The sequence below is a fragment of the Anolis sagrei genome, chromosome 1, assembly GCF_037176765.1.
Source record: "Anolis sagrei isolate rAnoSag1 chromosome 1, rAnoSag1.mat, whole genome shotgun sequence".
In the NCBI taxonomy this organism is placed as follows: domain Eukaryota; kingdom Metazoa; phylum Chordata; class Lepidosauria; order Squamata; family Dactyloidae; genus Anolis; species Anolis sagrei.
The window spans coordinates 87,047,197-87,075,161 of NC_090021.1; the positions used below are offsets into that span (position 1 = coordinate 87,047,197).

The window sequence follows — 27,965 nt, forward strand, 5'->3', positions numbered from 1 at the left end:
TTTTTCACGAACAGGGTTTATTTTAACACAATTTAAAAGATTGTGTGAGTTCCTGAGATGGAGACAATCAGCTAATTCCCCCTTCCACAAAAAGAAAACAATTTTGATTTGAAACTCAAACAACAGCTTGATGAAAGTGTTCAAGTTATCAGCAAAAGGGGGAAAAACAGAATTTGAAATATAACATTATAAACAAAATAAAAGATGGTGCACCAAACAATATACTGGAAGAAGTTTAAGTCACATGACAATCATAGATTAAAAGAAATATGGAGTCAAGGGAGAGACCAGAAGAAACAACTATATCATGGCACCAGTGGCACTGTATCCACCAGTATCCTTGACCAAAGTTTTAAGACAAGAGAATCAAAACTATAATTTCATAAACAGTTCACAATTCTGGTTTTTTTCTCTCCAAAGTTTTCCACAGTTTTTGCAAAGCTCCTCCAATATACTGAAGGGTGGAACTATATGGCTCGTCATTAGCACCCATGGCTACACACAAATAGATATTTTAAACAATGATGGTACACAATTTCCCTTGACAACTGTGCTACCTGCAACCCAGTCTGTGATGTCTGCGGATCTACAATCTTCACTCATCTGAATGCAGTATGTGTGAGAGTAAATGCTGACACAAATGTTGCAATGGTTACATAAGGCACCCTGAATACACTATGATTGTTCTTGCTGCCTGAATTACTGTTTGTGTTGTTTAACAACATCAAAAACTAAGTTACCTAGATACTTATACTGTATGATGTTTCATTTGATTATGTTTAGGTCTTTAAATTGACATCCCAGCACAAGGAATTAATAAAATATTAATGTTTAGGTCTGATTCATTCAGCTTAATAAATCATTATGTATTACATAAAGAACTAATGTTGTGCCTACATGTTTCTCTTTATGCACACAGGATTCAGACTTCTAACATCTTCTTGTTGAAATTAGTTTTTTGTTATATCTAAAATGGAAAGTTGTCATGTAGTCTTAATCAGGATCAGTCGAATGTAACAGAAGACTGTGGTCAAAGCACAACGAAAGTTTCCAAGCTGGCACATGAAAGGGAGGGAATTAACAAGGACACAATACTTGTTCTCAGCCTGATAAATACAATTTACTGGTTACATCTGAACTGAGTTTAGAGTGCACAATTCCTTAAGATTGAATAGTTCCTATTCTCAAAGTTGCAATTTTTCTTCATGTTCAATACAATCTATATAGGAAGGGAAGTCTAAATGTTTGATTGCACACAACTGGCTGATTCTACAGTGCTTTTCACAGAACAAATGTGGATCATCATAACTCACATAATAATAGTAGTAATATTTTTGAAATAATGTGCTATGTGGTGCACTCAATCGATTTGTCATTTCATAAAGGCTTTCTGGGATTAAGTCCTCCATTCCATAAGCTTTGGTCATAACATATTCAAGCTTCCAGACTGATTCATTTTTCATGTTGGCTTCTGTGAGATTCAAATAGAACTGCCAAAGATCCTAGAATTTAAAAGAAACAAAAGAGTACACAAAGCTTTTATCTGCTTCATTGCATTTCTAGAGTGATGTATTGATTAAGAAGCCATCACTGCCTATTATTCACAAGTGAAGAGAAGAGTCATGTCCCACCACAGAAATCAAATCAGTTTTGTCATACAGTAATATTGGGTGGGTGGGGTAGGGGGAGGCAAAAGATGACCAGAAACAAAAGCAATACTCATGGCTATAGCCTTTACATAAGGAAAGCAATATAAAGAAAATTCACACCAATGTATCCAATGGCTGTTAAAATACTCCTTATGTAGTTTTGGGCACCAAACAGTTTCATGTAAATCAAGTTTTCTTCTTTTGGAAAAGGAAAACAAGTTTCAAATAGTTCATTTCTCCTAAGACTACAATAAGCATATCAAGGGCCTTTCCAGACAGGCATTATCCCAGGAGCATCCATGTTTAAAAAACGCGGGGCCTGTCCACACTCACATCAGAAAGCGCATGCTTTCTGGGGTGGGTGTCCAGACATTCTTCCAGGACTGGCCTGGGAAAACATCTGGAGCCTCTACCCCCTCCCCCAAAGACCCAACCCCCTTTTAAAAGTAAAATAAATTTACTCGGCCTCCATTACAGTGTTGATGGAGCTCTCCCTGTACATAGAAATGATGTGCCAGGAGAGCGGGGCGACAACTGATCCCCTCCCCACCCCCCATTCTCCCAAAATGTCATTTCTATGTGCAGGGAGAGCTCCAGGACGTAGCTCTGTAATTTAGTCTGGAGAACTTTGGGAATGTGAGTTTATCCCGTGCCTTCCAAGACCATTCTTGTACCTTTCTCAATGATCCAGAAGCAACACTTTGTTGAAAAAGATTAACTTCCAAGTAGGATCGAGCTACATACTGTAATGTTCTCAGCCAAGGAGTTTATCACACAAAGCAAGCAAATCCCAGCCAGTTTTAAGCATGAATTTCAAACTCATGTCTTTTGTTTAGTCAGTTTTGTGTACTTTAATATGTATTTTATAGAAATATGTTTTAATATATCTTTTATAGAAACATATTTTAATATGTGTATTTCTGGTAGTTTAACAATGTTTATGTGTTTTAATTATTCTATAACCTGCCTCAAGCCACAAGGAGAGGCAGGTAAGAAATAAAATTATTATTATTATTAATTGCAATACAGCAGCATCTTTGCCTTGAACATATCACACGGCGTTGCTTTTCCCCCCACTGGTCTCTAGTGGGAAACAACCTACAAAGTTTTACTTTGACAAGTACAAATAATCCATGAATGGCCTCCTTTTGTAAAAGAAAGACCTTCCAATGGAGCTACGGAAGAGGGTCATATGAAAGTCCAAGGCAAAGATGCTGCTGTCCTGCTGTAATGGCAATTTGCCTGCCTCTTGTGATAAACGTCAAAACTGTGCTTTCTTCTTGCTTGCATTAATACTCAGTACTAAGGTACATAATTGCACAACACTGTCTTTTCTCCTTTTCTCACAGAAGCAGAAGGAAGAAAGTGAAATCAGGTTTGGAATACTAGTAAGATTTAGAAATATATGGTGAGGAAAGAAAAAAAAAACAATAAATGTATCAAACAGCCCAAAGAACAAGGTCTGGAAAAAATGGAGCAGTTCTAAATCTGGAACTTATATTCCTGTGTTGAGCCTCCAGTGGTGCAATGGGTTAAACCCCTGTGCTGGCAGGACTGCTGACTGACAGGTCAGTGGTTCGAATCCAGGGAGAGCAGGTTGAGCTCCCTCTGTCAGCTCCAGCTCCCCATGCATGGAGATGAGAGAAGCCTCCCACTAGGATGATAAAACATCAAAGCATCTGGGCATCCCTTGAGCAACATCCTTGCAGATGGCCAATTCTTTCACACCAGCAGCAACTTGCAGTTTTTCAAGCCGCTCCTGACATGGGGAAAAAATTCCAGTGTCTCAATTATCATAGTGTTAAGCTTTATATTCAGATTTTTTTCTGCTTCTGCACATATCATGAAAGGTGAATGTTAACTGCTGAAATTCACACAACATCAATATGTTCTATTTAGACTTACCAGTAGACTATATGAAGAAGGATCATATTGGTATAGTCTCACTCCTGGGTTGTTTGTGTCTGATTCCCAGTTAGCCTTCACTGGTGTCACGGCAGGTGCCACAAACAAGGAGTTTATAGGTTTTCCTGAACAATTAAAAAAAAAGGTTGAGGATGAAAAAAATGAATGTGGGGAAGATCTTAATTAAACTGTACTGGTGGTAAAATGGGTGTCTATACAGTATTTATTATGCTAGTTCCTTTGTACATTGTGAAAAGTTTTAATGCAAGAACCACACATGGAAACTAATTATTCATGCACTGATTCATCATATTTAATAAGATTTAATAAGGTAATGCCAAATATATTTTACTCTAATTTAAAATCTTAAAAAAAACCATCCAACTTGGCCTCCAAAATGCTATAGAATCATGGGAGTGTTCATTTTAAAAGGTCTTTCACCTTCCCTGCCGAAGTATTGGAGCCTGACCAAACTACAAATCCCAGGATTCCATAGCATTGAGCAATGGAAGTTAAAGTGATGTGAAACTACATTAATTCTACAGATTATATGTACTTTGGACAGTGTTTTTGGGCTGCTTTTCACTAGTCACTAATTATGTGACCATGTTGGGGAAAAGGTCAGCAAGACAGAGATGGATTTTCAGGAGGTGGCAGTTGAGATAGTGAATTCCTCCCTCCACAATGGTCAGATCATGCATAGGCCTATGTTACACTACTGAATGTCACTAACATGATGTAAGTAAACTTTATAAGCTTGAACTATGTGGGTGTGAAAAGCTATTTCATGTGCTTTTTAAAATATATTGATTTTTTTTGGGTGGGGGGGGGTACAGAAGCAAACTACTCATCCTAAAAATAATTCAAACTGTATCAGAATTCACATCACTAAACTCTATTTCAACTCATCACATCACCATTTCTCGTCATTCTACTTAAGGTCCCAAGTTTTTGGCTGCAGTTCTACATGTATTTTGGAATAAATCCCATAGAAATCAGCTTGTCATGCTTACTTCCAAATGAACACCAATTAACAGCACTAATCAATTGAAGCTTTAATTGTCTATTAATTTACATGCAAACAAAAAGAAGTGGCAGTGGGACTGCAGATGCTTAAAGATCAGCTAGGCAAGCATACTGGACTTGTTAATGCTTCGGAGATCCCAAATTACTACACAGCCAGCTTTTCTGGCTGAAAGTATTATGCATTCCCTTCAAATAGTGTAACCTGCTGTTAACTGAAGGAGATTTTGTGGGTTATTTAACTGAAATTTGATGCTCCATTTCCCTGACTTGCCTAACCCACTTTTGTCAGTTTCTACAATTAGAATCTGAAAAGAACCCACAATGTGAAAAGTCATATGTTACATTATATTAAATAAAGTTTTATTAAATGGTTTAAACCTAGGACCCTTCCAGACAGGCATAAAATGCTTTTACCCGAAGCGTCCAAATGATGCCTCGGGTAAAACCAAAATAATCCAGAGAAAACTGTGATTTCCCAGTTTGCTTTGGATTAATAAAACACCTGGAAAGATCCAGACCTTGATTTAAGGTCCAGATATTTTCTGGTAAGTCCTTTGGGGATTGATTACCAGGACTAATTCACCCCCATAGCCATCTCAGTTGTTTGGGTTCCTAGAAATCCCTCCTCCCCTCCCCCCACCTCTGTAATAAGCTTTTTGGAGGAAAATGGGGAGGGGGACTGGATGCCATCCCAGGACAACCTTTGGTTGATCTGAGATGACATTTAGCCACCCCTCAAGGGAAAGCCCAGAGTTTGGGTTAGGGGTAGGGACACACAAACCCAGGAGGAAGTGAATTAAAATCACCCACTTTCTCCCAGGTTTTTGCCCTGTCTCGAAGGGCCTCTGGAGTGGAGAAAATGCAATCCCCAGGCTACATGATATCACTTTTCCAGACCCTGAACCTCCCAAACTTTGGTGCAATTTCCAGGCAAATTCATCTGAAAACTGCACAGAAAACCATCAAATGTGGAAACACCCAACCCAAATAATGCCCCTGAGCCTTTCACCACTCCAAATATCTCCATTTCCCTTGCAATCCCATTCAAAACAGCAACATGGAGTGATATGATGTCACCATTGCTCAGTAGTTTGAGAGGGGCTGCAGATATCAACATAGATATTTGGGCTTGCTGTGGAGGGCTTTACAGCAAATTCACCTCTGGACCTCACATCTGGCCCATCTTTCATTTAAAATTACACAAAAACTGAAAATATTATTATTATGGCTGAGTTAGAGGTTTCTTCACATGGTGACTATTAACTGAAGAAACTGAACTGTTTCAAAACTGCATTAAGAATTCCACAACCCCCATTTTAATGAGCCCCCCTCTGCGAATAACCTGCTTTTCCTTTATCTCACCTGAGTTTTTAATCAGTTTTAATTAGTTTCTCTTTTAATCATTACATGTAGCCTGCCCATTGTCACTGTGATTGTGTTTATTGTAATTTTATGTTGTTATGCATTCATATGTTTTATGTAATTATGATGTTGTTGTTTATTGTTTGTGTTTTTGGTTTTATTCTGCTGTAATTAGTTGTTTGGGCTTGGCCTCATGTAAGCCGCCCCGAGTCCCCATTGGGGAGAAGATAGCAGGGTATAAATAAAGATTATTATTATTATTATTATTATTATTATTATTATTTTCATTCACATATTCTGTGCACATCTCCCTGGCTTTTTCTAAGAGACTGTCACCATGTTGCAGACTACAGAAAATGTCCATATCTACTCTTTGTAATGTTTTGCTAAGCTGAAGGGATGCTCACATAAGCTTTCTAAGGATGTGTATGGTTATTACAAATTCAGCATTCAGAACAGCTATAAGGTGTCCAGCTTGGGAAGAAGTCTCCCTGTTGTATAGAGGACTCTCTTTTAGTTCTTTAAGTGTTCTCACTACCATACTGTACAGCTCAACAAAATGCAAAACTTAAAAATGTTCAGTTGCTTTGATAAATGATTAGGCATCTTCTGGAGTCAGCTGGGTGAAAGGAAACACTAGCAGCAACTAACAGGGCTTTCAGTCTCAGAACAGCAACTCAAGTTAGCAGACAATTGCCTAGTAAGACAACTATGTTTGGAATGACCCATATCTACTTTCATGCCTTCCTTCTATATCCCAGTGGAAGAAGCATGAAGGTGGAATGTAAGAGAGAGCTCTGAAAGGGGGGAGATAAAGAGAGCAGTGATGTGACTACTTTCAAGTTTTAAAAGTAATATTTCAAAAATATTAATGATGTTTACATGGAGTAAAAAACAAATGCAACTACATAATAACATCTATCATTGCATTCAATTTCATGAAAAAATGTTGATTAAAATCAGAGATACAGCATTTTGTAAGATATCTCTCCCTCTCTCTCTCCCTCTCTCTCTCTCTCTCACACACACACACACACATATATATTCACTTTAAATTGGAATACCTAAAAATCAAGATCTATGACCCACACACATTATTATATTTTTAAAACTATTAAAATGCCTTTCATTTTGTATCTAGTTATTCAAAAATACTTGAAATAAAAGTATACACTTTTAAAGAAAGCACAAATTATCATAGTTGTTATGTACCTGAAAACATCATAAATTGTATTTAAACTCGAGTTTTTATTATGAAGTTTAACCTGTGGAGTCTGATTCTGGTGTCAGTTTTGGTGGATTACTTTGTCTTTATGTCTAAAATGCTGCCTAAACATCCACTACATCAAAACTTGGTTGCTTCCACTATGTGAGCTATTGTTGCTACTGCAATGTAAATTGGTGGAAAAGTAGATAATGATAGTGTGAATAAATTATCAAAATTTGGTTGAGATGTGCTTGCAGTTCTGGAGGAACTGTTTTTGCTTCTCATAGACTTAGCATTGGGATTTGATTAACTAGTTAAAATTCATGAGTAAACCAGGTTGCTTTTTTAACCTGATTTTTTTTGGGGGGGAGGGGGCTTGCGGATAAGCCACTATTGTTTAATTTTCACTTAATTTTTAAAATCTTCTTTGCTATTAGACCAATTTTGACCTTCTTTCTCTTAAGCAAGATCACATACTATTTTGTGTCAGTTGTTAGTTAAGTGGGTATCCAGAGCCATTAACTGCCTAATTACTCATAAGATTCTTTAAAGCTAGTAAAGCACCGATTTTAGTTTTATTGTTCCACTCAAAATTTGTTCTGTTGCTTCACATTTTTAATTACTTGTTTATTCAGGAGGTGAGCATTGTTAAGCCTCCATGATCTTAATTCTGATTCCCATCTTATTAGTATTAAAAATAGTCTGAACATGGAATTTGCACAAAAGATATATCTATTATTTCAGGAAAAATGTTTTCTGTTGTTAAAATATTATCAGTACTTGAATAACAGGCATGTCTTCATGAATAAAATGTATGATCTCTTTCCTTGGGATATAGTTTTCTCCACGCATCTATTAAGCTGTTTTGTTGAGTAGAGAGAGAATTTTACTTTCTTCCTTATCTTTTCTTTTTTTGTGGCAGAACTATCTAATTTCTTGTCAATTATGCAGTTAGTATCATCTCCTATGAACAGTGGACCTTCTGCAAACTTTCTCAGTTTCTTTAAGATTATCTCAAAACAGACTGCTTGATTTTTTCCCCATGTAATAACTGTGAAACTGTAAAACAGTTCTGTTAAAACATACAACACTCACAAGCCTGTTTTTTTTTAAAAAAATCTGATTTAAAAGAATGGGCTAGTAGGTGTTGTATTATTTTTAGAACCTATGTGAAAACTCTGTTTTAAAAGCCTGTATAAATATAAAAGTTTTGGCCTTCTGATGGAAGGACAACAAGGAGGTAACCATTCTGGCCTCCCTGGGAAGGGAGTTCCAGAATCCAGAGACAGCCACCAAAAAGGTCCCCATCACTTTTGATGGTGGTTGGATGAAGAGAAGAGGTTCTGGTGATCTGAGAGCCCAGACTGATTCATACAGGGAGGCACAGTTTGCCCGAACCTGAGCCACACTGGGTTTCATAGATCAAAACCAGTTCTTTAAATTGTGCCTGGGAACAACATACTGGCAGCCATTGGAATTGTTTCAACAGGGGCACGGTATAGACTCTGTAATCTGCCCTAGTTAACAATCTGGGTGCAGCTCTTAACTGCAGTTTCCAAAAACTCTTTGAAGGCAGTTCCAGGTAGGATACAGTGGCCTTGCAAGGAATGGGTGTGGTTGGTATACTAATGTGTTTTAAATGTGCAAAAGCACTCTAGGCTTCCATAGAAATCTGGGCTTCTAGGTTCAAAGTTGAGTCCAGGAATACACCCAAGCTGCCCTCCAAATGACTACAAGAATCACTGTCTTACCTGAATTAACTATTGATGTTTGCCCTCTCTCAGTCCATTACTGTTGAGAGACATTGGCTTAGGAGCAGGATAGCCTCTTTGGCTTGGAGTGGAAAGGAGTAGTACAGTTGAGTGCCATCTGCATATTCAAAACACTGCTCTTCAAAATTTTGGAAGACTTCTCCTAGTAGTTTCATGTCTGTGTTAAATACCATGAGTAACAAAACAGAGACCCCAACAGCCAAGGAATTGAGCAAGAGTCCCCAGCATCACCATCTAGGTTCACCTTCCAGGAAGCAATGGGCCAACTGTAAAACAATGCTTCCAAGGTTTCTGTAAGTTTTTTGGTCTGAATGGCCATGTTCCAGAAGCATTCTCTCGTGATGTTTCACCTGAATCTATGGCAGGCATCCTCAGAAGTTGTGACCTCACAACCTCTGAGAATGCCTGCCATAGATGAAGGCGAAACATCACGAGAGAATGCTTCTGGAACATGGCCATACAGCCCAAAAAACTTGTATCAACCCAGTGATTCTGGCCATGAAAGCCTTCGACAACACATCAGTACCTACAAGACCCATTCCAGTGAAGTGATCAAGAAGTTTGTCATGGACAACAGTGTAGAAAGCTGCCGAAACACCCAGCAGAATCAATACAGACACTCTCACCCCATCCAGCTCCCTCCGTAAGCCATCCACAAAGGTAAGCAAAGCTTTTGCTTCCGATAGCCAGGTATGAAACCAGACTGAAATAGATCTAGATAATCAGTTGCATCTAGAAACACTTGGAATTGGGAAACTACCACATGCTCCAGTAAGTTACCCAAAAAATGGTAGATTGGATAGAGGCCAATCACTGTTATGAAGAGATTCAAGGATGGCTCTTTCAAAAAAAATTGCTTCATTATTTGCCTCATTTATGCAACTTGAAATGCTGCCTTGTTCTATGAAGACATTGACAACTTACTTCATCCACTCTGCCAGCCCCCTCTATCCTATTTGATAAACCAGAAAGGGCAAGGATCTAGAACACATGTTGTGGTTCTCACCTCTCCAAAGATCCTGTCCTTGGTCTGCATAAATCAAAAAGTACCCAATAACAGTGGACAAACTGGAGCCAAGGTTACATCTACTGGAAGTGTATCAACTATAGCATCTATGTCTGAGTAGATCTGAGTGGCTTCATTATTTTTTTCCTGCATTTTTAACCTGCCCTTCTCACCCCTGAGGGGGGACTCAGGGAGGCCTCACAGCAAGCACCATCTGTTGCTGTCACAATTATAAACATTCAACAATACCATTATATGCATTGAACAATTAATTAAAACAGTTAATTAAAAACAATTATTTAAAAAACAGTCAGTTAAACAATCGATTAAACATGCCAATTAAAATCCAAATCTAGATCTGGGTCAATTTATTATTACGAGTTGCTTAAATCTTCTTTCCACATTGCTGCTATTCAATGGTCGAACGCTTGGTCTCATAGCCAAGTCTTGAGTTTCCTTCCAAAAGACAGGAGGGAGGTGGCCAGTCTGATGTCTCTGGGGAGGGAATTCCACAGACCGGAGGACCACTGCTGAGAAGGCCCTGTCCCTCATCCCCATCAATCGTGATTGCGATAGCGGTGGGATCGAGAGCAGGGCCTCTCCAGATGATCTTAGACTTCGGGATGGTTCGTAACAGGAGATACGTTCAGACAGGTAAACTAGGCCAGAACCGTTTAGGGCTTTAAAGGTTAAAACCAGCACTTTGACTTGTGCTTAGAAGCAGACCGGCAGCCAGTGGAGCTGGTGTAACAGAGGGGTTGTGTGCTCCCTGTACGCAGCTCGGGTGAGCAACCTGGCTGCCAATCATTGGACTAATTGAAGTTTCCGGGTAGTCATCAGAGGCAGCCCCACATAGAGTGGGTTGCAATAGTCATCTGCAAACTGCTGTGCAGTGGTCTGTACCTTACTCTCAGCCACAAAACTTTACCTGGAAGTAAATCCTACTTTATTCAGTGCAACTTCAAAGGATAGCATTAATACTGTTCTAAATGCTATTATGATTTATTTCTCATTATTGGGCGTTTCATAGCTTATATCATATCCTAGTAGAAAGTTACAAAATCAATACAAAAAAAATATCAGTGAGACATTGAAATAATGTGCAGTGTTATGGCACATTATAATCTATACAACAAATTCACAGGAACTACGAGGCCTGCATCTGTTTCTAGCCAGTGTGCTTATTGAATAAGTTGACATTTCAACCTAGATTTTCCTGGAATAAACTCAACCTACTAAGGACCAGAAGTAGACTCCCCCCCCCCCCCTTAAAACGTATTACATTTGTGCCTCTAAGCTTTTCTTTCTTCAGCTAACTCTAGGGAGCGAAAGAAAGAGAAGCTGAGAAGAGAACGCAAATGAATCCCCCTTTGTGCACCAATTCCTTTCTAATGCAATTCATTCCAGATTCCCACCATTACAGAGAGTTATTAAGAAGAGAAAATGCACACTGATACTAAACTAATAATTCTGCAGGGAAACAAAATACTTAGCTGAAGGATTTTACATTTAAATAATTTACATTTCTCTTTTCAAGCACAAACGTATACATTTGAAAGGAGGGAGCTATCTTATCCCAGCACTGTGTAAGATGCATATAGTTATGAATATGTTCCACATCCCACCCCGTTTTGACCCTCACACTCTTCTCCTGGCTTAATTAACTTTGAAGCAGCAGGAAATCCAGTGCAGAAGGACAATAACAATGCAGGAAGCACACAAGAAAACTGAATATGTTGAGTTAGTTTGAGAACATTGCCTTTGACATATTATACAATAGGAACTAGCCAGTGTACTTTTCTATCGTCACTGAAAATATAGGTAGGAAAGACTTCAGATTTCTGCAAGAAGGCCAACACTGTATTCAGTGTTCAAGTGCAAAATGTATACCTAGCATTTCCAGATTCTGTAGAAATGTAAGGCCCAAGCTTCTTGAAAATGGCAAACAGTAGAATTGGCAATATAATGGTTAAGTGGGAAAATATCAAATATATTATACAGTGAGGATTTCAAAGTAGCTTGTAAGGCATTCATTTACTAGGAATAGTTACCCCTACACCTTTAACCATCTGTTTGTTCATACTGAATGGCTGATCAGTATTATGTGGCTGGCCCGCAAAGCTATTAAAATCAGAATTACTGTATACTAAATTTCTGCTTTAGTTCTTGTTTGTGACTCTTCTCATTTAATATGTTTAGATTAAAATACTTTAGGAGCACACTATAAACATGCAATAAAGTGCTGGAAATCTTTAACTATTTCCCTACTGTACTCCACTCTATGTATCTAAAAGAGTGGTTCAAATATGTCAAAGATTTAACTTATCTCATGAGGTAGTTTTGAGAATCTGATATTAAGAATTAAGAAATGTCAGAGTGAGTAAATTATTACCATAAGAACAAGTGATTCCACCTAAATACTGAAAAACTCTCTTCTTTTTTTGCAGAAAATAATATACAATGCATGTTGTTAATAAATTAAAAATGTTTAAAAGGAGGGAAAGAACAAATGAAGTGTACTGTGTATTTGTTTAAAACATTGTGAACCTGAATATTGACTTATAGGCAGTATAATCTCAGGTTGCAAACAACAGTGTCAGAATCCACTATCCCACAAAACCAGCTAAACACATCATTGCCCACAAATGTCCTTACCCTTTTCATCAAGGAGAACCATGATACTGTCTCTGTGAGTGTGTCCAAAAAACTGTCCAGCGATAACACTGCCATGTCTCCGAAAGATTTCTATCAACCTCTCGTTGTGGTGTTTCCTCATGGCAGTAGTATTTCTCATATAAGGAATGTAGCCTACTGGTACATGTCCTATCACATACACCTAGGGAATCAGAATGCAAGCATCACTGGGAATTCACTTGATCAATTATTTCCTGTATTTAATTGGCTATGTCTGATTTTTATGCTATGAGATCCCAAACTCAACAAGTTACATTTCCTTTATGGAAATGTTTTAGTCCCTAAAGTGCCAATAATGGGTATTATTTCAGCTCTATCACATGTTTAGACAAAAAAATATCTCCAATGTCCAATTTGTCTTCACCACATCAATTCTTGGGATTTTACATTTGCACTTAAATTTTATGTATGGATGATTGTTTGTGGATATCCACTGCCACATTTTTGTGTGTGTGTGTCAGGAGCGACTTGAGAAACTGCATGTAGCTTCTGGTGTGAGAGAATTGGCCGTCTCCAAGGACATTGCCCAGGGGATGCCCTGATGTTTGATGCTTTACCATCCTTGTGGGAGGCTTCTCTCATGTCCTCGCATGTGGAGCGTGAGCTGTCAGAGGGAGCTCAACCGACTCTCCCTGGATTTGAACCACTATCGGTCAGCAGTCCTGATGACACAAAGATTTAACCCACATAAGAAGCAGGGAGCTGCATCATCAGACATGTATTTGGCATGGTTCCCCTGCAAAGCAGGCAAAAGTCCATGAAGACAGCCTTCCTGCTGAATTATCTCACTATTACTGTTTCATCTGAATAATGCCTACCTTTTCCTTGTTCTGTTCTGCTGTTTCTAGTACATTTTCCAGCCATTCAAACTGGTTTGCTGGATCTGTCATATTCAGAGTCATGTTGTCAGGAGAATAGTATAAGACTGTATTCAAACTTATTATCCTAAGAGGCTGAGCAGATGGGTTGAGATGAAATATCTGTGTATAAAAGCCACCTGTAGAGGAAAAGACCAAATTTATGTCTTTTGTTCTCAATCAAATCAGTTGGAAAAAGCAAACATTTTAGGATTAAAATACAGTCAATGATTTTACTCTGAAATAATCATCCATCCATTGTTCATCTTCTACATTCACATAATTGCAAATTTACAATGTTTTTTGAACTAAAAATAGATTTAGTCATTTTGGTTTTTATTTCCTGCATTTTTATTTTGTAAATACAGGGTTCACTTTACCCTTCAAGTTCTAAAGGATTTAGATAGGAAGATAGGATAGAAAGTATATTTGCTTTCCTTTTATATAATCAGGTTATGCTTCAAAGTTACTTTTAAGATTTAGAAGTTTATCACACTAGAGAAACTACTGATTTGTAAAACACTTTCTGAATATTACTGTTCAACAGTAACAGTACAGAAGTAAAAAAAAATCAAAGCACAAAAGTAACAATTTATATTGCATTATAAAAGGAAGTTAGAAGATTTCCTGAAATAATTTGTTTAACACAAACATGTAAACACTACTGAGAAAAGCCACATCTATCATGAAAACATTTAACATGGTGGGTGTTGTCACAAAATGTTGTATTCCATCAGCAAGGAAGAATGATCAGCTTTTCTGATAGTTCAGCAACAGAAAGGAGAGAATCCAAGTTTCAAACTTGTGTTTAGCATTCCAATGTAATTTGTATTAACACAGGAAATTAAAAATAGGAAATCAATTTATTGTCGAAGGCTTTCATGGCCAGAATTACTGGGTTGTTGTAGATTTTATGGGCTGTATGGCCATATTCTAGAAGTATTCTCTCCTGATGTTTCACCTGCATCTGAGGCAGGCATCCTCAGAGGTCACACAGCCCAAAAAACCTACAACAACCCAGGAAATTGATTAAATGAACACTGTTACCTTTTTTTAGGGTACTGACAGCTTCATCAGTAAGCCAAGGTCTCCAGAAATCTGCTGCAGCATTATAAACTTCATTGGCTGACACAGGCATCTGGTCCTTTAAATACAGACATCTCTCCTTAGACCTGAGACTTCAAATGCAACCGATGAAACATGGCCAAATATAACTTACAAAGGTATAACTTAACTAATACAATGGGATCTACAATAGGCAGTATGGCACCCATATCTGCAGGGAATGTGTTCTCAGGCTGGTCAATTGGGCTTAAAAGTGTACATCGATTTTTTCACCTTTAATTCAATTATCTCATTCTGCTCCATGCGGAAGCCTGACTTTTTGATGGAATCACAGATAACATGGAATATTTTTGAGAAAGCCATTGTAAAACCTATTGCATTGCTAAGATATCCACAAGTGCACCCTGCTATAGTAAAGGCCCTAGAAAAGCTGATTCAGCAATAACATAACAATAGTTATGCTATTCCTTTGTTTCTTAGTTTCTGACTTGTTCAGACAACAACAAAGAAGAAATCCCAGTTAAGATGTCAGGCAGAACAAATCACAGACAGCAAAACCATGGTTTGTTTACCCATGCTATTAAGAAGAACTAACTAGGAACAATTGCATAGTGTTGACTTCCAGAATGTTTATTCTTTTACTATGAACCACAGTTGCAAAGAATCATGATGTAAAAATACAAGCAGTGAAAGTCTGGTTATAAGCCAAAGATATTACTAGACTTAAAAAACAAAAAAGACCAATGCATTTAAAACAATTTGAGGCTCAAATGCACTAATATATAATAGTAGATGTTTCAGCTGATCTTTCCACTAGACATTATCAGTTAATATTCCAAACTTCTAATTATTTTAGCAATTAAAATTCAGCTGAATTTCAAGATCTATATGTCAGTTCAATACCAGCAGGTCCAAACAGTCCTGTGTAAAGACACAACTTAAAAATTTGCCATATGTGCCACCTTTCTCTCCTGGGGAGGGGGGGGGGGGTCTTGAAATTCAAGGGCATTTTCAAATCTTGGAGTCCATAACGTTTGGGACATAATCAAGTGACCAAAACCATGTCCACACTGACACGCAAGAAAAATAATAATAGTACCGTTGTATTTCCTGTATTGAAATGTAGGCCCTGTAAAAAAAATTCTTCTTAAAAAAACTGCAAGCAAGTAAAGAATTGCTGAATCATATATATCATATCAAGTTTTAAAACAGTGTTATATACATTTACTTGTGAATAAATGCCACTTAATTCAGCATGAGTAAGTTAACAGAGTATCAGGCTAATATACAATTAACATACTTGAGAAACATGTTTTACCTGTGGCCAATAGTCATGATTTCCCAATGCAGGAAAAACCTGGAGATCTGGGAGAAAGCTTCTTATGGTAGAAGTCAAGTTACCAATAATATCAATGACTATTTTTGTAGACAGCTCTTTCACTGGAACATGAGGGGGACTGTCTCTTTAAGGAAACAGGAAAAGCAGAAGTTAAAAAAATTGCATACTAGTTTGTGGTTTTAGAAATTAAACTAATTTGTTTTGTACAGTGTGACGTATAAAGAACAATATAAAGGCAGTCCCCAAGTTATGAGCAAAACAGATTCTGTAAACTTGTTCTTAAATTGGATTTGTGTGTAAGTCAGAACAGGTACATTTTAAAGGATAACCCCAGCCATGTGTGTGTCTGTGTGTGTGTCTGTGTGTCTGTGTCTGTGTGTCTCTGTGTGTGTGTGTGCTTTGGATGGCATAGGGAAGGATAAATACCCCTGTGGTGCTGGTTTTCCTGTCTATGCCTCTGTTCAAAATATTTCACCTCGCATTCTGTCCCGGTGATAATTTGATTTTTTTTTTAAAAAAAATGGTTTGTTGTGGAAACAAGTATTAGAGAGAAAGTTTCAGGGCTCTTCCACACAGCCATATAATCCAGAATATCAAAGCAGATAATCCACAAAATTTCCTTTGAACTGGGTTATCTCAGTCCACACTACCATATAATCCAGTTCAATGTGGATTTTATGCAACTGTGTGGAAGGGGCCTCGGGACCCTTTCACACAGCCCTTTATCCCAGAATCTTATCCCAAGTTTTCTGTTTATCCCAGATTATCTGGCAGTGCAGACTCATATAATCCAGTTTAAAGCAGAAAACCTCTGATCAGATCCTGGGAAATAGGACCTGTCTGGAAGGGTCCTCAGTTGAGATGTCTTTTCCCCATGATAATTTCCCTTTTGAGGGGCAGATTTCTCTCACTTCCTGTTGTCTTACCCACTTTTTAAACTGTGAGTCATTTGTAAATTGAATGTCTGTAACTTGGGGACTGCCCATATACTATAATTAACATATGTCAACAATTTGAAATAAACAAATATTTGTATTTGTCATGTCAGGACAACCAATAAACAAATATGAAAGGATTTCATGTGTCATAGATATTGTTTTAGTACCAATTGCACAATTAAAAAGAATAGCAGCATGTGCAACTTTCAGTTTCCAGTATTCCTGTCCAACTTGTCTAGAAAAAGGAACTTTACTAATGCTTTCATTTGTTTCCATGTGAGATCTGGAGAAAGAGAAGAAGACCTCACAACCTCTGAGGATGCCTGCCATAGATGCAGGTGAAACGTCAGGAGAGAATGCTTCTAGAACATGTCCATACAGCCCGAAAAACCTACAACAACCCAGAGAAGAGACTGCAATACAGTACATCCTAACTTAACACTCGAGAGATGGGGAATCAGCCCTTTTATGGAGCCCTTTTATGGAGCCCCCGGTGGCACAGTGGGTTAAACCCCTGTGCCGGCAGGACAGAAGACCGACAGGTCGCAAGTTCAAATCCGGGGAGAGGCGGATGAGCTCCCTCTACCAGCTCCAGCTCCTCATGCGGGGACATGAGAGAAGCCTTCCACAAGGATGATAAAAACATCAAATCATCCGGGTGTCCACTGGGCAACGTCCTTGCAGACGGCCAATTCTCTCACACCAGAAGCGACTTGCAGTTTCTCACGTCGCTCCAGACACGACAAAAAAAAAACAAACTACAGAAGTAACATTTCTGCAATACCTTTGGGAAAATATTGTAATACCTTCATACCTCTGAAAATTCTGAGAATGTCTTGGACCCCAAGAAGACCAAGCAGTCCATACTTCAGGAAATAAAGCCCGACTGCTCATTGGAGGGAAGGATATTAGAGGCAAAGATAAAGTACTTTGGCCACATCATGAGAAGGCAGGAAAGCTTAGAAAAGACAATGATGCTTGGGAAAATGGAAGGAAAAAGGAAGAGGGGCCAACCAAGGGCAAGATGGATGGATGGCATCTTTGGAGTGACTGGCTTGACTGGGGAGCTGGGGGTGGCCACGGCCGACAGGGAGCTCTGGCGTGGGCTGGTCCATGAGGTCACGAAGAGTTGGAAGTGACTGAACAAATAAACAACAACACCTTCATACCTCAGGGCTTTAAAACCATAAGAATACATATTTCTTTCCTAAAGTTTTTGTAACAAAAAAAGAAGAAGAAGATGTAATTCGCTTATATAAATTTGTTGTGATGTTTCAAGCTTTACTTACCCTGTCCATATCATGAAAGATGCCTGTTGATCAGAATCCTTTATGTACTGCAAAGCTGATAAAATAAGTTGATATGGAGAATCACACATAAAATCTCCATATAGGCCAGGGTTGGAAGCATTTTCCCCTTTGGAAGAGGCACAAACCCGAGTGTGATTCCTTGCAACGTGGTAGGTGGGGTCCAGGTGTAAATCAGTGATATGCCAGAACTTCCCTGTTTTTAGAGGGGAAAAATAACAGAAGTTAAATATAACTTTTTCCTACTGTAAAAAAGGCAGAGCTACTGAATACTGCAACCCTAAAATTAAAAGTCAGGGTAAATAAACACTACTTAGAACATATTCATTAGACCAGTATGTTGCCAGCAAGTAAAAAGGATGCAACTACAAAATTTATTAACCACAAAATGTTGTACTCCATTGGATTTACCAATTTTATGAATGGAAAATATGAAATATTATATTTCTATAATTTAGGCTGGAGCCACCCAACCCTATATCACAGGATCTGATCCCAGATTATCTACTTATCCCAGGTCATTTGACACTGCAGATTCATATAATCCAGTTTAAAATTAAGAACAACTTTAACCAACATAAAGTTTGAATTGTGGGCCTGCAATCACTTCTAGCAATTATTTATAGTAATAAATGATCTAGTAAGAAGAAAAAAACAGCCAGTCCTTGATATTCTAAAAATTGGGAACGGTTTAAAGGAAAAACCTTGCTGTTTCAAAACCTTTACCTCAAACTTTCCAAACATGTTATATTGGCGGCACACTTTTGAAACATGTATCATTTCGTGAAACAGTAATCCAGTTTTACTAGCAAACTGGAATTTAAACCAACCCCTTTAAAGAGATACAGACTCATACATAAATTGTAATAATGAAATGTACTGAGACACAACATAACTCATGAAAATCTTTCATTTACATTTTTAAAATATATGCTTTATTGATTATTTCACATGAACTCACAGGTTTCTTGTTATGTCTGTGCAACATGCATACACACTGCAGCTAACATACTAACATGTCATGGCATATAGTTTGAAAAGCTCTGCTTTAGAAGAATTGGGAAAAGCAAGAAAAAGTAGTTACACAAAGGCCCCTCCTACATGCCAGATAATTTAGGCTATCAAAGCAGAAAATCTACATTATCTGATTTGAACTAGATTATCTTAGGCCCCTTCCACATAGCTATATAAAATCCCACATTATCTGCTTTGAACTGGATTATATGGCAGTGTGGACTCGGGGTGCATCCACACAGAGTGGAAAATGCACGCCCTCCTGGATTTTTAATCAAATTATTTAGATACTGGAATTATGGCAGCTAAAGTGGTGTCAAAGTACATAAATTCTATAGTGTAGGTCAACCCTAACTGAAATTGCCAGGAGACTCAATCAATCATTGCACCTTCCATAAGTGATGACCAATGAGGCTGCTTTAGACCCTAGCAACAACAACACAAAAGGTTGCAATAGGAAAGAAGAGATTTTTAAAAGTTCAAATTTGGCTTGTGCATTTTGAGAGAATTTGAGAGCTAAGACAAAATTAAGGGCATTATCCCACACAGTACCCTCTCATTTCTAGACACTTTGAAAACAATGTATGGCCGAGCCCATCTCATGATGTAGGGGGGATTCTTGCATGCGTCTGTCATGCCGCCTTAGAAAAGTGTTTCTTACATGTCAGGAAATGTGGCCGGGAGCTCAGGAATCACTATGTAACTGGAGTAACCGGGGGGGGGGGGGGGGACACGAGAGATAGGATGTGTCAAATTTTCTCGTATTTAATTGCTTTGTAAGGGTGGTCCCCTACCAAGTACTGACATTTCTGTCCCAAAATCCTGCTTCATGAATCTGGTTTGGTAATTTTTTAAAAAATTTATTGAATTATTAGAAATATCAAAATTTCAAAATGTTTTTGTTTTTCTTATCATTTTGCCTTCATATTATTGTTAACTATTCAAGTTGTGGTACTGCACGTTTTTTAAGTTTCAGACTTTTGCAATGGAGAGTACTGAGATTGAGAGGAAAATCCACTATTCCTAAAGTGGTGTCTAGTTAAGATCTACTTCAGGTCTACTCCAGAGTAGCAGGATTGGTGGGAAAAGCCAAGTATCCTCAAAAAAAATTTCCCCCCAAGGTTTTCTTTTTTTAAAAAAATGGAGTGGGTGGGAACTGCAAATGGATGATTTTGGGAGAAAAGGCAAGAAAGAACAACATATGATGGGATCTGAGAAATGATACGATTTATTTTATAATGCAACGGGACATAATGCCACAGTAATATGACACTCTCCTCCCCCACCCTTGGTGGGATAATGTCCTAACTCACTCTGTTATTAAGATACCTTCCAACCTTGTGATAATTACATATTGGAATAGAGGTGGGTAAAATGGTTTTAGACCCTGATGGGAAAAGGAAGAAACAGCCTGACACTATACAACTCTTTAGGAACTGGATAACATAAAGGAAGGGAACATAAAACTGAGGGAGAGTTCAAAGTCCTTGTTCTGTTCTATAAACTCAAAACACTGCATACCTTCAGCAACAGCAACCTTCTTTATTATCCTTTGAGTAGTTATTTGCTTGGTATGTGTTGCATTGTGTATAGTACAACAGTCCTGATAGTAAGAACTACTAAAGGACACAGAAGATTAACACCATATAATTTAATGGGCACAAAGAGATGTAAAGGTTATATATTCAGAGTCTGTGGACTGAGAAAGAGTATTAATTAAATACAAGTTGAGTATCCCTTATCCAAAATGCTTTTTTTCTGAATTTGCATACACCTGTATTTGCACATGTGTACATAATCTTAAGGATGGGGCCCAAGTCTAAACATAAAATATTTTATGTTTCATATACATATTATACATAATCTTTTATAATTTTGTGCCTGAAATAAAGTTTGAGTACATGGAAGCATCAGAGAACAAAGGTGGAGATAAACACTCTGCTATCTCTATAGCGCTTAAAGTGGTGGCCCAAGGACTGGTGCTACCAATTTGTGCTGACCTTTCAGTAAAAAAACAATTCTAGTCAATGGGTTCAGTCCCTAGCATTTTAGAGAAAGAAAAGTCCCCCAGCCCAAGCTGCACTAGACGAAATGGCTTTTTGGTGCATTGTGTGCCAGACATCACTGGGATCTTTTCTAGTCATTTTCAGCACACTGAGCTTTAAAAATGTATCCTTCTCGATTATGCGCCAGATATCATCAGTACACTTTGTATCTACCTCCAGTGAGGTGAGCTTATAAAATGGTCTGTTTTGCTCTATCAAGAGAGGTCATGTTTCTAAACAATGTAACCCGGATTAGGACTAAATACGTATATCCAGATGACAGCAAGGCAACTTTAGCTTATTCAAATGATCCCTGTCACATTCTCTGAAAACCTCCCTTGTTGTCTCCACAAAAATATCTTGTCCTTTTAGCATCTGTGTGACAAGTTGAAATTCAACTGAAGCTTGATTGTCATGTCTGCCCTGAAGCCATAACCTTATTCTAAATAGAACAGATTAGACGGTAAAACCATTCCTGAATTGTATCTCTTCATACAGCATATAACATATGCCAACTCAAGACATTTTGCTGCTTGGGACAATGGACCAGATGAATCTCTTCTCCTCAAAACCATATACAGAAGCCAAATGCACTGGTAAATTAATCTTACACCAACACTGGCAACTGAAGTGAAGTCTTCAATGCATCTGAAGATAGCAGGATGATTTAGGGCCCTTCCACACAACCATATATTCCAGAATATAAAGACAGGAAACCCCACAATATCTGCTTTGAACTGGGCTATCTGAGTCCACACTGCCATATATTCCAGGTTAAAGCAGAAAATGTGGGATTTTATACAGCTGTGTAGAAGGGGCCTTAGAAAGTGCAGGCCAGACTGGGGACACGGAAGGAAGGAATGGAAGAAGTTGCCTTAGTTCTGTTGAATGCTCCTATACAGCAAAACTTTTATGCACAGAAGTCTGACATTAATTGTTACAGCTCTTTGGACTGTTGTTGCAAGCAGAACCTACTATACTGTGTTGCTGTATAACCCCATCCTTTATAACAGGGATCCCCAAACTAAGACTCGTGGGCTGGATGCAGCCCTCCAAAACCATTGAATTGGCCTCTGCCCTAAACTTTAGCCTTAGGGTTGCCCTAAGTCCTAAACACTTGAAGGCACACAACAACAACAACTCCGATTAACTTGACTCTCTCATCAGCCAAAAGTAGGCCCAAACTTCCCAATGAAATACTGGTAAGGTTATGTTAGTTAAAACTGTACTTCATTTTAAATAATGTATTGTTCCTTCATTTTTTGCATTACTAATAGGATATGTGCATTGTGCTTAGGAATTCGTTCATGGGTTTTTTTTTTCTCAAACCACCGTCTGCCCTTCACCCCCCCCCCCCCCCAACAGTCTGAGGGACCATGCTTAAAAAGTTTGAGGACCCCTGCTTTAAAAGCATGTTTTTATTTTGTGGTACCAGTCAAGAACAGAAAACCTGCAGTAAATTGAGGCTGAGAGTGTTGGGCTTGCCCAAGGTCATCCAGTGGGCTTCCATGGCTGGGTGCAATACAAACCTTGGTCTCCAGGATACCAGTACTTAAACTACTCTGGGCCCATCAAGACAGGACCTTTATTGCAGTAACTCCCGCAATAAAGGAAGGGCTGTCCAAATACCCCTCCAAAAACCCTGGTTTGTAGCAAATTAATTTGATAGTAGATTTATTCCATGCCTTCTTGGAAGGTGTGGGATAAATCCACTATTTCCGCTCCTTATTCCAACAGTTTACCAGGCTAAATAAGCAGGCTCTTCCAGCGCATAGAAATGATGCACCAGGAGAGGGTGGAGGGGAGGAAAATCGCTCTCCCCCCCCCACCCCCCAGTCTCCTGGCACGTCATCTCTACGTGCTGGGAAAGCCTGCCGAGGCTTGTAATGGAGGTCTGGTAAGTTTTTATTACTGGGGGCTTGGGGGAGGGAGGGCCTCCAGACTTTCTCTTGGGCTAGTCCCAAGAGAACGTCTGGACACCCACCTCAAAAAGACAGGCCGCCAGGAAAATCCATGTTTTTTAAACACAGATTCTCCTGGGATAAAGGTCTGTCTGGATTCAGCCTCACTCTAGACGGGCTGGAGAAGAATCCCATTATTTCCTAGCTCATTTTTGCACAGCAGTTTACCACAGGAATGTTGATGCAACCTGAAAATCTGGTTATTCCCCCAACCCTCCTTCACAATGGCCTAAATGTTGGTTGGGTTAAAACCCCTTAACCTAGGCTCCTTAGAGGCCCCTTCCACATAGCTGAATAAAATCCCACATTATCCGAACTGGAATATATCACAGTGTGGACTCAGGGCCCTTCCACACAGCTCTATATCCCGGAATATTAAGGCAGAAAATCCCACATTATCTGAGTGTGGACTCAGATAACCAGTTCAAAGCAGATATTTTCTGCCTTGATATTCTGGGATATAGGACTGTGTGGAAGGGCCCTCAGATAACCCAGTTCAAAGCAGATATTGTGGGATTTTCTGTCTTGATATTTTGGGTTATATGGCTGTGTGGATGAATAGCTCTATAAAATTCACATTATCTGCTTTAAACTGTATTATATGGCAGTGTGGATGAATAGCCCATCACACCAGAGCATGGATCCACCTTGAATCCGGGTTCTGCCTCCTCCAGAATTCTAGGACTTATAGTTTAGTGAGGCCCAGGACCTCTCTGGTTGAGCAGTTTAAAGGCCCCTCCTTAAACTAAAAGCCCCAGAATTCCGCAGGAGGCAGAAAGGGTATCCATGCTCAAGTGTGATGAGGTCCTTAGATAATCCAGTTCAAATTAGACAATGTGGATTTTCTGCTTTGATAACCTGGATTATCCGGCAATGCAGAAGGGTCCCAAGACAAGAGAACAAGAAGGGAAGAGGAGGCTCAATGCTGTGGAATTATGGGAGTTGTATCCACCAAAGAGTGCTGGTGCACCATCAAACTGCAACTCCTATGATTCCATAGCTTTGAGCCATGACAGGTATCCAACTGCATTAATTCTACAATAGCTGGCCCTTCCACACGACCATATAACCCAGAATATCAAGATAGAAAATCCCACGTTTGAATATATGGCAGTGTAGACTCAGATAACCTAGTTCATGTTTTGAACTGGGTTATCTGAGTCTACACTCAGATAATGTAGGCCCCTAAAACAGCCATTTGAAAGATGATATACCGTACATGCAAAACATATTAAAATGATCAGGGCATCAATGTATAGAAATAAAAATGTAATGTTCATTTGTGGGATTAACATAACTCAAAAACCACAAGATACCTACTAACTCAAGCAGTGACCATCACTAAAAAAAAATTGATTTTGTCATTTGGGAGTTGTAATTGCTGGGATTTATAGTTAGCCTACAATCAAAGAGCATCCTGAACTCCACCAATGATGGAATTGAACCAAACGTGGCACACAGGACACCCATGACCAACAGAAAACACTAGAAGGGATTAGTGGGCATTGACCTTGAGTTTGGGAGTTGTAGTTCACCTACATCCAGAGAGCACTGTGGACTCAAACAATGATGGATCTGGACCAAACTTGGCACAAATATTCCATATGCCCAAATATGCACACAAATGGAGTTTGGGGAAAATAGACCTTGACATTTAGGATTTGTAGTTACTGGGATTTATAGTTCAGCTACAATCAAAGAGCATTCTGGCGCCCATGAACGACAGAATTGGGGCAAACTTCCCACACAGAACCCCCATGACCAGGCCCGTAGCCAGGATTTCGTTTGGGGGGGGGGGGTGGCTGATTTTTTTTCAGGGGGGGGTGAGTTTCGGGGGGGGGGGCTGAGTCTGAGTGAAAGAGGGTCTAGCCTAGCAAACCTTTTGTATCATTACCCAATACCCCCATTCATATGGGATATATTGAGTATGGTGATCAGATCATGATATGAATAAACATAACAGTTTAAATAATGCACCATTAAGGCCTTTTCGCGAACCACCATGAAAATTTCGGGGGGGGGGGGGCTGAACCCCCCCCCCCCGAGTCCCCCCGTCCCCCCCCCCCCCCCGGCTACATGCCTGCCCATGACCAACAGAAAATACTTAAGGCCATCCAGTCCAACTTCCTTCACCAGGGCAAGAATGCATAATCCAAGCCCTCCTGACAAAGAGCCATCCAGACATAGAATATAGATAGATAAACATATGATTCACACACAGACACACATATAGTATCACAGATTTGAAAGGGACCCCTAAAGAAGGACAATTATATGTTGCATGTTCCAGAGTAGGCAAACCAGACAATCTCCACATCAACACTGACAAAGAAACAGCCAGAAATACTATTTACCCACAAGCCAAGAAATTACATATATTAGAAACCAACACTTTCTCGTAACTTTATTTTCCAGATCACTAGACTGGGCCACAGCAACGCCTGGCGGGGGGCTGCTAGTCATAATGTAAAAAGCATTTGGATAGGCATGTTAGAAGTTGTGCCAAGCCAAGGGGTGCCTCTACACCAGTGGTTCTCAACCTGTGGGTCCCTAGGTGTTTTGGCCTTGCAACTCCCAGAAATCCCAGCCAGTTTACCATCTGTGAGGATTTCTGGGGGTTGAAAGCCAAAACATCTGGGGACCCACTGGCTGAGAACCACTGCTCTACACTTTAGTCTGACAGCACTTGGGACTGCCATGGCAGGGAGTTGTAGTTTGGCAAGACCCGTAAGCCTTCTCTGCGGGAGAGTGCTGGGGCCTCCCCAAACCCAGCTCCCAGGGTTCCCTTGTTGACAGCTCCAGCCGTGTCAGACTGCATTAGTTCCACAGCGTAGGCGCAGCCAAGGAAACCTCCGGCCGGCGCGCCAGGCTTTTGCAGAAGCGAGGTTCCCTGGGGCCACTTCCAGCCCGGCCTCCCTCCTTCCCTCCCTCCCTCCCTTCCTCTTCGTCCTCTTCCTTGGCTCGCCTGGACGTCGCGGGCCGGAGGTGACCCTGCCTGTCCTGGAGCGGCCTTTGGCCTGCGGGGGGGAGGGGGAGGGAAGGAGGAAGGAAGGAGGGAGAGAGAGGGGTGGGGGCGTCACTCACCCGGGCGGAGGGCCGGCGCGGCGCGGAGGGGCAGGGCGCACAGGAGGAGCAGGAGCATCCGCCCCCAAAGGGACAGCCACAGGCAAGGGCTCGCCATACCCGTCGCAGCCTCGCCTCCGTCCCGGGAGAAGCTCTCTCTTGTGACGCCTTCAGGAGGAGGAGGAGGACAAGCGCGGCCCCTTCCTTCCTTCCTTCCCTCCTTCCTTCCTTCCTTCTCTTGCACTGCAGGGCTTACTTTCTCTTTCTTCGCCCACGGAAGCCCTGACACTGAATCCTTGATCCCTTCCCCCTTCTCCCTCCCTCCCTCCCTCCTTCCTTCCGTTCCTTCTCGTCGCTCAAGTTTTACCTGCAGGTTGTGTTTTTGTTGGCCAGCCTTTGTATTTTGTTATCTGAATGCTGTCCAATACATCAATCAGGATAAGGGCAGGGGAAGGACCTTTTCAGCAGAGGCTGGATGGCCATCTGCGATTTTCCTGCTTCTTGGCAGGGGGTTGGACTGGATGGCCCACGAGGTCTCTTCCAGCTCTGTGATTCAGTGGGGCCTCCCACACAGCCCTATATCCCAGAATGTCAAGGCAGGAGATCTCGCAATATCTGCTTTGAACTGGGTTATCTGAGGGCCCTTCCACACAGCCCTGTATCCCAGAATATCAAGGCAGAATACCCCACAATATCTGCTTTGAACTGGGTTATCTGAGTCCACACAGATAATGTGGGATTTCCTGCTATTTCCTGCTATTCTGGGATATAGGGCTGTGTGGAAGGTCCCTCAGTCCACATTGCCATATATTCCATTATCAAATCAGATAATGTGGGATTTTATTCAGCTGTGTAGAAGGGGCCCAAGCCTGTGGCATCTGTGGCTCAGGCATCTGAGCTGCGGAAGGGTCATAGAATTATAGGGCCCTTCCACACAGCCCTGTATCCCAGGACATCAAGGCAAGAAATCCCACATTATCTATGTGTGGACTCATTATCTGCGTGTGGCCCTCAGATAATCTAGGACTGTTCCAGACAGGCCCTATATCACAGGATCTGATCCCAGGTTTTCTGCTTTAAAATGGATTATATGAGTCCGCACCACCAGATAACCTGGGATAAACAAAACCTGGGATCAGTCCTGGAATATAGGGCCTGTCTGGAAGGGCCCCCCAGTTCAAAACAGATATTGTTGGATTTTCTGCCTTGATATTCTGGGCTATAAGACTATGTGGAAGGGCCCTGGGGGGCCTTCCACCCAGCCCTATATCTTAGAATATTGGGGCAGAAAATCCCACAATATCTGCTTTGAATTGGGTTATCTGAGTCCACACTCAGATAATGTGGGATTTCCTGCCTTGCTATTCTGGGATATAAGGCTGTGTGGAAGGGCCCAGGGACTATATTGTTGTATATCCTAGGATCTGATCCCAGATTATCTTCTTATTCCAGAATATCTACCAATGTAGACTCATAAAATCCAGTTCAAAGCAGATAATCCTGGGATATAGGGCAGTGTAGATCCAGGCTGAAAAGGAAAAGGCTTCTCTCCTTAGGGCCCCAATGGCAGACACTCAACTGTTAGAGCTCTGGCATCCCTTCTACACTGCCCTACATTCCAGGAGCTGATCCTGGATTATCTGATTTGAACTGGATTATATGAATCTACATTCCCAGATAATCTGGGACAAGAAAATAATCTGGCATGAGATCCTAGGATGTAGGACAGGATGGATCCAGTCTGGGCCCCAGTTC

At 40.1% G+C, this 27,965-nt stretch overlaps 1 protein-coding gene across 1 annotated transcript; it reads right to left on the minus strand.

Annotated features, from left to right (window-relative positions):
• On the minus strand, positions 1–26,528 carry SMPDL3A (sphingomyelin phosphodiesterase acid like 3A). Its single transcript, XM_060753273.2, has 8 exons — positions 26,232–26,528; positions 18,110–18,323; positions 15,862–16,006; positions 14,526–14,622; positions 13,440–13,618; positions 12,583–12,763; positions 3,555–3,679; positions 1–1,502 (listed from the first exon to the last, which is right to left on the minus strand). Exons 1-8 carry the CDS (start codon positions 26,326–26,328, stop codon positions 1,185–1,187), a joined length of 1,356 nt encoding a protein of 451 aa, XP_060609256.2. The 5' UTR covers positions 26,329–26,528; the 3' UTR covers positions 1–1,184.
• Positions 26,529–27,965: the final 1,437 nt, after the last annotated feature.

Coding starts and splice junctions, on each gene's coding strand:
- SMPDL3A (XM_060753273.2), bottom strand. CDS start 26,328: ATGGCGAGCCCTTGCCTGTGGCTGTCCCTTTGGGGGCGGATGCTCCTG. Junction 18,324..26,231: donor CGCGCCGGCCCTCCGCCCGG/GTGAGTGACGCC, acceptor CTCTAAAAACAG/GGAAGTTCTGGCATATCACT. Junction 14,623..15,861: donor ATCATGACTATTGGCCACAG/GTAAAACATGTT, acceptor CTGTATTTAAAG/GACCAGATGCCTGTGTCAGC.